The 11189-nt window shown below is 45.7% G+C and overlaps 1 protein-coding gene across 3 annotated transcripts in view; it reads right to left on the bottom strand.

Moving 5' to 3' along the window:
* Positions 1–101: 101 nt before the first annotated feature.
* ACSBG1 (acyl-CoA synthetase bubblegum family member 1) overlaps positions 102–11189 on the bottom strand; it is a 57229-nt gene continuing 46141 nt past the window's right edge. For all 3 annotated transcript variants that reach the window (XM_058542182.1, XM_058542184.1, XM_058542183.1), the window contains 5 exons: positions 10556–10786; positions 9611–9828; positions 3332–3471; positions 2530–2776; positions 102–790 (listed from right to left, as the gene is read on the bottom strand). In XM_058542182.1, the coding sequence (XP_058398165.1) occupies positions 705–790; positions 2530–2776; positions 3332–3471; positions 9611–9828; positions 10556–10786 (922 nt within the window). In that variant the 3' untranslated portion in view covers positions 102–704. The remainder of the gene's footprint in view (positions 791–2529; positions 2777–3331; positions 3472–9610; positions 9829–10555; positions 10787–11189) is intronic.

Here is an 11189-nt window from a genome sequence, read left to right as displayed (position 1 = left end):
TTGCTTCTTCCAGGGCACTTGTGGTCACTCATATGTTAGATACCCACTACTCTGGACTGCTCTCCCCTGCTCAATTGACAGAAAAATCGGATACTTGTTGGCAGTTCTGTTAAAAAGTTTAATGTTCGAATTACACATTAAATACAATCAAATGGGCAGCAGCAGTTGTATTAGGCATCAGGTCAGTTGGCGTGTGTGTGGTGTGGCAGTGTCTGGTAATGGAACGATAGGGTCGGCAGCGTCCACCGAGATGCCAGAGTAAGGCTGTTAGGTACGTTATAATTGTTGGCTTTCCCCGCAGCACACACTAGTAATAGGAGCCATCTTCCCCTTCCTCCCTCCCCCAACACACAGCCTGCCGCCGGCTAGCCTGTTACATGAGCTAGCAGCCTGTTAAATCTACCTGGAACTAAGGCCAAAAACTGTCAGCCCTTAGTTCTGAAAGGAGAGCCGATCTCACTTGTCACCTGAACAAAGAGCAATACTTAAACAGAATTAAACTATGCACACGTGAAGCTTCTCGGAATTGTCAGCTATTGTTGGCATAAGACCTGGCAAATGTAGACATCACTGCTGTATCCTGACCCGGAGACCTAACAGACTTGCCAGAAGTCCGTGCGCCCAGACTGAAGAGGACCTGGAACTCAGGAAAACACTTCGGAAGACCTGCCACCTTCAGTAGAAACTGGAAGGACAGCCCCTGGTTACTTTTTTTGCTCTTGGTAAAAGGAAGCGATGATATCTTTGTACTTCTCCAGAACTATGAGCCGTTTCAGTTTCATTGTGGGGCCTACAAGAGAAATTGGAAGAAATGAGTGAGGCCTAGGCTCTGAGAAATCTGAGAAGGTGCATGGTAAAGATCTAGACCCAATGACGCACATAACTCTGGAGACAAATGAGTAGCCAGCCTCTAAGATGGCCCTCGGTGATCCCTGCTCCTGGCAGTCACCCCCTGGTGTAGTCCCCTTGTACCTTATACCAGGGCTGGTCTCAGTGGTCGGTAGAACACAGAGGAAGTGATGGTATGTCGCTTATGAGAGTGGTTATGAAAGACTGTACTTTCAGATAGAAAGTGGTGTAAAAGCCACGTCCACCTTATCCTTGACCTGCACCCATTTCTGATCCTCACTGCATTTTCTATTCTGTCCCTTGAATGAAAAATGATTCAAGCAATCAAAAAAAAAAAAAAAAGACTACAATTTCTGTCTTGATCTGTCTCTCGAATCATTCTTTCTGGGGCAAGCTGGCTGCTAAGTTGTGAGGGCACAAATGCAGGCAGCCTATGGAGAGGTCCACTGGTAAAGAACTGAGGTCTCTGGCCAATAGCCAGTGAGGAATTGAGGCCTGGCCGCAACCACATGATTGAGCAAGGCAGTTGACCCTCGGAGCTCCGGAGGACTGCCGCCCAGCCAACATTTCGACTGTCACCTCTTGAGAGACCCTGAGCCAGAACCACCCAGCTAAGCTGTCCTGGATTCCTGATCCACAGAAACATTAAGATAATAAGTGTTTATGTTTTTAAGATGTTAAATTTTGGAGTAATTTGTTACATAGCAATAGATAACTAATACACAACTCATCTCTGCATTTCAGTGAAAGTTCAACCAATGTTGGATATTATGCTTCGATTGCTTGTGATGGGCTAGGGGAAAGCCCTAGCTGGGGAGGCCTGCTGCCACGGTCTGCATGAGAGGTCTTCCCCAATTCACTTTTCTTGGCTGGGGTCCCCCCTCTGAAGGTTGAAAGGGCTCTCATTTGAGGTCCTGGGTAGTTTAAAGTCCTTTTTGTGCTAACTCACACTTGGCTGTGTGACTGGAGACTTCAAAATCAAATTCATTTATATAAACTGCTTAGAGAAGACATCTTCTGTCTGGTTGACCTTGCATTCAACTTCTTAGCACCAGACAGCCAGATAAGCTGAAAGGCCTCTGATTGCAGCTCAGCATTACTGTGGACAGCTGCATCTTGGTTCAGCCTTGATGGGTTGGAGGGAATCTCACTGAAGAAGCCATTTCTACTTCCCCCTGTGCCATGAACACCCCAAGATGCTACAGCCAAGAGCAACTTCGTCCATCCAACTGAGGCCATACCCGAGGCGTTTTCTGGTTCTGTGGACCGTGATCCAAGAGGGCTTCATCCTTTTACCTGAACTGACTTTTCAGAAGGTGGTCTCACCCCCTAGAGCCAGGTGACTCCAGCCCAGACACTAATAGGGCCTTGGTGTCTGCCTAGTGGTTACTTTGTGATTTCAGGGGAAAATGGTCCCATAGTCAAAGCAAAGTTAAATGCTGTATGTTCAAATTAATAAGTTCCAGCACATATCTTATACATTTAACAGGCTCTACACAACCACAAGCCCATGCACTGAGCAATCAGTGTCCTCCCAGGGGAAGGAGGTGGGTATCCTCTAAAGTGCTGACAGTGACCTTCTGCTTGCCATGGCTGCTTCCTAACAGGCACTTCCCAGGCTCTGTCATGGCCTCTGCCCTCCCACACAGCGCCTGGAATAGCGAAAACAAAAAAACCTACCCAACTCTCCGCCTGAAATGGAGAAGTCCCTCTCGAGAATGGCCCACTTCTGGATGTAGTAGGGTCGGGCAGCTGCATTCTTGTTGACCCTCTGTATCCCCTCTTCAATGGCCTGATACACGGCCTCATCCTTTCTCCCCACGATCTCAGATACAGTGGTAGCTTTGCTGCCCACTCTCCGGCAGAACTCCACAGCTTGTTCGGTCAGATTATCAGTTGGGTCAGAGGTGTCTGGGTCCAGAGTACACTGAAAAGCCAGAGACCAGATCAGGACCGAGCCTTACTCCACAAGACGTAAGTCCTGGTCTTGGAGGAGGTCTTACTGCTGATGTCAAGGATATGGGTCACTGTGAGCTCTGTTTCAAAGAGTTGGTTCTAGAATGAGTAGGATGCTACCCTGACTGTGTTGAGCCCCGTGGGGTGGTGGAAGGAGCAGTGGTCTGAGAGAAGATGTCAGCCAATGAAGTCATAACCTAAAGCAGGGACCATAACTCCTGCCCCATCTACCATCCTGGGAGACTGAGTATCTGCTGAGGAGAATGAGGGCTGCAGCACTTTGTAAAGTGGACTGTACTGGAACATGTTAAGGATCATCACAGCAGCATATTATTAATTGTACCATTGGGGACAGAAGGAATTTCCACGTGCTACAGCTTCCCCTTAGTGCAGGCAGCACTGACTAGTTACTCCAGAATAAAGTCGTGAGATCCAGATGTGTCCTGGCTAAACATGGCTTTTGCCTGGGCCAGACCCACAGACCACCCATTAGCTGCTCCTCCAGAGCCAGAACCCCCAGACACACCTTCAAGGTGAGCAGCATGGACAGGAACTTCCTCTGGTCTCCGATCAGCATGGCGTTGCTGATGATGGGCAGCTCTGTCTTCACGGCTTCCTCGATGGGCAGAGGAGGAACATTCTCCCCACCGGCTGTGATGATTAATTCTGGGGAAGCAAGGCCAGGCCCCCGGCACAGGCTTTAATACAAGTGCCCTGGCTGATCCAAGACCCAAGCCTCGGCCATAGCTGGGGAGGCCAGAGCAGCAGGGAGCTTTGTTGGAGACTAGGGGAGGCTCAGAGATGCCCCATCTCTGGCAGTCAAGAAGCAAAGCCCTCACAAGCACCTCACACCTGCTGGGGGATGGTGGCAGTTTCCAGAGGACAAACGCTCACCCAGGGCTCCCACTCCCCTGCTCATTACCCAAGACTCTGCCTGCTCACTCTTCTCATCCACCTCCCCCTTCTGCCAGACCCAGTTCCTCAGTGGACCTCTCACCTCACCCCCGAATAACCATGTCATTCCCCTCCCTGCCTTTCCTTAATAACCACCACCCATCACTTATGAGGCACTCTCCATGTGCCAGGCACTGTGCAAAATACTCACTGTATAGTAACTCATTTAATCCTCACATTAGGCCTATAAAGAAGCAGGCATTCTCCCCACTCTCACCACTCTTATTCAACATAGTACTGGAGATTTTGGCCAGAGCAATTAGGCAAGAGAAAGGAATAAAAGGGATCCAAATAGGCAACAAAGAAGTGAAACTCTCATTATTTGCAGACGACATGATTTTATATATAGAAAACCCTAAAGAATCCATCGGAAAACTACTCGAAATAATCAACAACCATGGCAAAGTTGCAGGGTACAAAATCAACTTACAAAAATCAGTTGCATTTCTATACTCTAATAATGAACTAACGGAAAGAGAACTCATGCTGGCGGCCCGGGTTCAGATCCCGGGCGCGCACCGATGCACCACTTGTCAGGCCATGCTGTGGTGGCATCCCATATAAAGTGGAGGAAGATGGGCACAGACATTAGCCCAGGGCCAGTCTTCCTCAGCAAAAAGAAGAGGATTGGCATGGATGTTAGCTCAGGGCTGATCATCCTCACCAAAAAAAAAAAAAAAAAAAAAAAACTCAAAAAGATAATCCCATTTACCATCACAACAAAAAGAATGAAATATCTAGGAATAAATTTAACCAAGGAGGTGAAAGACCTATACAATGAAAACTATGACATTATTGAAAGAAATCGATGATGACATAAAGAAATGGAAAAATATCCCATGCACACGGATTGGAAGAATAAACATAAAAATGTTTATATTGCCCATATTACCTAAAGCAATCTACAGATTCAATGCAATCCCAATCAGAACCCCAATGACATTCTTCACAGAAATAGAACAAAGAATACTAATATTCACATGGGGCAACAAAAGACCCTGAATAGATAAGACAATCCTAAGAAAAAAGAACAAAGTGGGAGGCATCACAATCCCTGACTTCAAAATATACTACAAAGCTATAGTAATCAAAACAGCATGGTACTGGCACAAAAACAGACACATAGATCAATGGAACAGAATTGAAATCCCAGAAATAAAACCACACATCTACGGACAGCTAATCTTTGACAAAGGAGCTAAGAACATACAGTGGAGAAAGGAAAGTCTCTTCAATGAATGGTGTTGGGAAAACTGGACAGCCACATGCAAAACAATGAAAGTAGACCATCTTCTTTCGCCACACACAAAAATTAACTCAAAATAGATCAAAGACCTGAAGGTGAGACCTGAAACTATAAAACTCATGGAAGAAAATATAGGCAGTACACTATTTGATATCAGTCATAAAGGGATCTTTTTGAATTCCGTCTACTCAGACAAGGGAAACAGAGGAAAAAATAAACAAGTGGGACTTCGTCAGATTAAAGAGTTTCTACAAGGCAAGTGAAACCAGGATGAAAATGAATAGACGACCCACCAGCTGGGAGAAAATAGTTGCAAATCATATATTCTACAAGGGGTTAATCTCCATAATATACAGAGAACTCACACAACTGAACAATAAAAAAAAAAAAACCTGATCAAAAAAGGGGCAGAGGATATGAACAGATACTTTCCCAAGGAAGATATACAGATGGCCAATAGGCACATGAAAAGGTGTTCAACATCACTAATCATCAGGGAAATGCAAATCAAAACCACACTAAGATATCACCTTATACCCATTAGAATGGTTATAATCATCAAGATAAAAAACAACAAATGTTGGAGAGGTTGTGGAGAAACGGAACCCTAATTCACTGCTGGTAGGAATGCAAACTGGTCCAGCCACTGTGGAAAATAGTATGGAGAATCCTCAAAAAATTAAAAATAGAAATATGTTATGATCCAGCTATCCCACTACTGGGTATCTATCCAATGAACCTGAAATCAACAATCCAAAGAAGCTTATGCACCCCTATGTTCATTGCAGCATTATTCACTATAGTCAAGAAGTGGAAGCAACCCAAATGTCCCTCGACTGATGATTGGATAAAGAAGTTGTGGTATATGTGTATAATGGAATACTACTCAGCCATAAAAAAAGACAAAATCGTCCCATTTGCAACAACATGGATGGACCTGGAGGATATTGTGTTAAGCGAAATAAGCCAGAGAGAGAAAGACAAACACTGCATGATTTCACTCATATGTGGAAGACAAACTAATGGACAGACAGAGAGAAGTGTTTGGTGGTTACCAGGAGCAAGCGGGTTGGGGGGTTGGGTACAAGGGGTGAAGGGAGGCATTTATATGGTGACTGAAAAACAATAATGTACAACTAAAATTTCACAATGTTATAAACTATTAAGACATCAATAAAAAAAAAGAAGCAGGCATTCTCATTTTACAGTTGAGGAAACTGAGGCACAGAGAGGTTAACTAACTTGTCCAAGGTCATGTGGCAGAGCTAAGATTTAAGTGCAGTGCATTTCCAGAGCCCCTGCTCTTACCCACCCTGCTCTGGTCCCTCTCACCCTGCTTACACCTTTCCAACTGAATGCCCCCTCCCCTTCTCTCCATCTGCCCAACAGACTGCCTATTCTTCAAGGACCAGCTCAGTGGCCTGCTTCAGGAAGCCCTCTCCAACTCTTCCAGTCCACACTAACTCCTTTCTCTGAGCTTTTCTCATAGTGTCTGTCCACTCATCCACTGGTTCATTCTTTTATTCAAATATTTTTTGTCTCTGTGTGCAAGGCCAGGGACCAGGAATTCAATGCACTGGTCTTCTGTTCTCTGAATGATGGCTTACTTCCAGGCTAGATGGTAATAAATGGGCATTTAAATACACCTTGACTCATTTTAGCTACTAGATTGTACTCCTGTTCCCTGAGTTCTATCTAATTCAACAAAGATAAGTTGGTCACATTTCTGTGCATAAGTCCTGTGGTGACATCAGGCACCGAATAGAACGAGACAGCCCCTGGCTGCAAGGAGCTCACAGTGCGGTGGGGCAGTGGATATTAAGCATGAATTGGGGCTTGACAGGCAGAAGGTGCACATATGCAGAAGCACACACGCCTTTAGGAAGCTGCAGGTAATACAAGGAGGCAAAGGCTGGAGAGGGAGCAGAGTCAATCACAGAGGCCTCCAATGCCGCTGAGGAGCTGGCATTGAGGTGGGAATCACTGAATGGCTGGGAATCAAAGTTTTAGGACACTCTGGTGACTGTGGTGAAGAGTGGTTATTAAGGGGGCGAGATGGCCAGAGAGGAAACCATGACAAAAGTCCAGATGATCAGGGTTTGTTTAGGGCAGCAGGAGTGGGGCAGAGAGGAAAAGATAGACCCTGGCAATGTGCGGCAAGGCAGAATCCAGCCTCTCACACATACACTCATCATTGTTCCCTCGTTCTTGTTCTTTTATCACCCCCCAATACTTACCAGCATCAATTACTATTACTAAATCATAAAAACCCTTAGAAAAATAAGTATAGAAAGGAACTTCCTTAATCTGATAAAGAATATCTACAAAAAATCCACACGAAACATACTTAATGATAAAATATCGAGAGCTTTCCCCTGAGATCAGGAACAAAATAAGAATGAGCACTATCACCACTTCTATTCACCATTGTTCTGGAGGTCGTAACCATTGCAATAAGGCAAGAAAAAAAAGTTCATATGCAATGGAAGGGAAGAAATAAAACTCATTATTTGAAGACGATCTGATTCTGTCCATTGAAAATTTGAAAGAAGGTACAAACTACTAGAATTCATATCTGAACTCATCAAGGTCTTTTGACACACGGCCAACATGCAAAAAGCAATCCCATTTCTATATACCAGCAACAAACAAATAGAAAACAAAAAATTTTAAATGATGCTATTTACAAAAGCATCAAAAAAATACTTAGGAGTAAATCTAAGGAAAGATGTACAAAAATCTCTACATTGAAAACTACAAAAATTGTTGAGAGAAAGACCTAAGCAAATGGAGAGACATAGCATGTTTTTCTTTTTTTTTAAACCATCTGTTTCTTCCTGGGACCCTGATTAATACAATATGAGTTGCAAATATTTTTACCTAGTGTCATTTGTCTTTGCTCCTAGTGATTTGACTACATAGAAGTTTGTTTGTTTGTTTTGTTTTTAATGTAGTAAAATTTCACTAGTCACTTTTTGTGGCTCTTGTATTTTGAGTCATAGTTAGAAAGAACTTCCTCATTCCAGTGTTATAAAGGATTTCTCTAATGTTTTCTTCTAGCAGTTATATGGTTTCAATTCTTTATATGTAAATATTTTATCCTTTCTATTGCTAATGTAAATGGACTAATTTCTTCTATTATATCTTCTAAACCCGTTATTTGTACAAATGGAAGCTACTGATTCTCTACAAAATTCTCTTGGTTTTTCTATATACGTGATTTTACTACACATAAATAATGATAGCTTTAACTCCTCCTTTCTAATTTTTACAACTCTAATTTCTTTCTTTATAATTATATTGGCTGGTACTTCAAGTACTGTTAAATAATAGTGGTGATAGTGGGCATCATTGTCTTGTTCCTTACTTTAGAGGGACTGAGTCTATGTTTCTTATGACTGATGCTGACTTTTGGTTTAGGAGTGATACATTTTATTACGTTAAGGAAGTATTCATCCATTTCTTTTTTTTTTTTTTTTTTGGTGAGGAAGATTAGCCCTGAGCTAACATCTGTTGCCAATCCTCCTCTTTTTGCTGAGGAAGATTGGCCCTGGGCTAACATCCGTGCCCATCTTCCTCTACTTTATGTGGGATGCCGCCACAGCATTGCTTGATAAGTGGTGCGTAGGTCCGCACCTGGGATCCAAACCTGTGAACCCCGGGCCGCCGAATTGAAGCTAGCAAACTTTACCGCTATGCCACCAGGCCAGCCCCCATTTTTATTTTTATTGAGTGCTTTTTCCCATGAATGGATATTAATTTTTGTCAAAATTAATCTCTTGGCACCCCCATGCAGCACTACAGTTTGGGCAGGGATCACCCAGGACCTCTCTGCCTTATGCGAGAGTACCGGCCAGGACTCACTGGCCTGTACACCCCGAGACCCAAACACCAGGACGTCCTGTCCCTCCCAAGGCTCAGGCCGAGCGCATCCAGACTCTGCCCTGAAAGCCGACCCTCTGTGGCCAGCAGAACCCGGGCTCGATCGCACGCCGGCCTGCGTGATATCCAGAAAGTTGTTTACCCACTCACTGACCTTCAGTTTCCCGTGGGAAACTGGGGCGGGGGTGTGGGATGGGGATGGGAGTGGGGGATTCCCACATGGATGCTTCGGCATTACATCCGCTTGCTCATTCAAAGTAAGCAAAGCACCCTTTCCATGGAGGAGGCCTCAACTTACTTTCCTGGGAGAGCCAAAATTCTTCATGGGAAATTTCTTTGAAGTCTCATGTTTTATTTTAAATATTATGTCCAATTTGTGTTCTACTCTACATCATATCCGTGTTTGCATATAAAAATACACAATATTTATGCCCTCGAATCTTCTGGAAATACTTGCCTTGTTTCTCTAGGGAGTTTGAATCCCAGCTCCACTATTTACTAGCTGGGTGACCTTGGGCAAGTTACTTAACCTCTCTGGGTGTCCTCATTAATAACTGGGGATAATAATAGTATCTGCCCCACAGGAGACAATAGTAAGTAAAATCAGGTCAGTCAAAGTGCGGGGCACTTAGTAAGGGCTCAGTAGTAGTAGTGAGTATAAATAGTGGTGGCAGTCTCATTCCTCCCGCCCCCCACTGCAGCCTGGAACCGGTCGGCGCTCACCTTTGAGACGCCCGGTGATGTAGAGGAAGCCGTCGGCATCCAGGTGTCCGGCGTCGCCCGTGTGTAGCCAGCCATCGGCATCTATGGCCTCACACGTCTTGTCCTCCATGTTCAGGTAGCCCATGAAGATGGTGCGGCCCCACAGGCAGATCTCGCCGATGCCCTCTGCATCCTGGTTCAGCAGCTTCACTCGGCAGCCTGGCACCACCTTGCCGGAGCTGGGGGTGGAGGGGCCAGGAGGGTAGTCAGAGGGAGCCGGTTCCTCCAAGCCCTGGATCAGCTCCCACCCAGGGGCCCTGGGGTCCCCAATCTCTCAGTCTTCACTGATGGCTAGAAGATGTCCCCTCCCAGGATATTTGTGTTTTAATAGGGGATTTAGAGCTGAGAGGTAGGCCAGATTACAAGTTTGTAGGTGAATGAATGAATGAATGAATGAGTAAAATCCTAATGGGACAACTTCAAGCCATGTGACAACTTCAAGCACGGCCTTCAAGCAGGCCGTGAGGGGAGGTATTGAAGCACAACAGATGATCCTTCAACTCACTGCCCAGAACTGACTGCCTTCTTTGCCCAGTGGAGGGCTGGCCCCGTCCCCCCGGCTGCCACCTCAAATGGAGCCTGGGCCATCAGCGATGCTGGGACACTCTAACATACCCCACCGTACTGGAGGGAGGGAACAAAGGGAAATTCCTCCATCAGAACCCTGTTCAGGGGGGCCCTGGGCTATAAGACTGTTTTGAACTACAGACCCGTGTGACACTGTGGCAGAGACCACCTCCTCGAGACTGAGGCCTGGCCAAGGGACTTGGCCCAAGATGGAACTGTTGGCACTTGGGGACCCCACAGTCCAGAGGCCCAGGCTCTGGGTCCCCATCAGCAGGGCGTCACTGAGGGGTGTCAGCAAGGGCGTGTGGACATGTGTATGTGCTGCGACCCGGGCCACACCTGTAGAGCCGGTAGTTGTAGGGGCTGGACATGAAGTGGGGGCCTGAGGTCTCACTGAGGCCATAGCCTGCATACAAGCGGATGTTGAGGCCCAGGAAGAAGCGCTGGGTCTCCGCGGTCATGGGGGCTGCTCCATAGAAGTTCTTCTGACACCTGGCAAAGCCCAGTGCCTGGCGGACCTTGGCTAGCACCAGGTAATCTGCCAGTCTGGTTGTGAAGGGCTTCAGATCGCTGGTAGGAGAGCAAGAATGGTCCACAGAAGAAAACACACACACACTTGCGTTAAAAGGGTGGGTAAGCAGTGGGTACACACTGGCCTGGCCATTCCAGTTATCCGTTCTGATTGGTTAGCGCCAAGGCCAAACCATTGCTAAATATTTTTAATCTTGGCCTTGCCTATGAACATGCATGCACACATTGTGCATGTAGTCGTGTGCAAATATGTTGAGCCAGGAAATCAGACAAGCAGATTCAGTTGTGTATAGGTGCACAGGCAACAACCCAGATGCACGAAAGTTTGCACACACAGGAATACACATGTGCAGAGACTTAAAGTATATATGCATGGACACGCATGTACAAACGTGTATGATCCCATTTGAAGCCCATGAATGGGTCATTCATGCATATTCAC

This window comes from Diceros bicornis, chromosome 5 (assembly GCF_020826845.1).
Source record: "Diceros bicornis minor isolate mBicDic1 chromosome 5, mDicBic1.mat.cur, whole genome shotgun sequence".
Taxonomy (NCBI): domain Eukaryota; kingdom Metazoa; phylum Chordata; class Mammalia; order Perissodactyla; family Rhinocerotidae; genus Diceros; species Diceros bicornis.
Note: the sequence above shows the minus strand (reverse complement) of the source record. Positions and strands in the feature narration are given on the sequence as shown.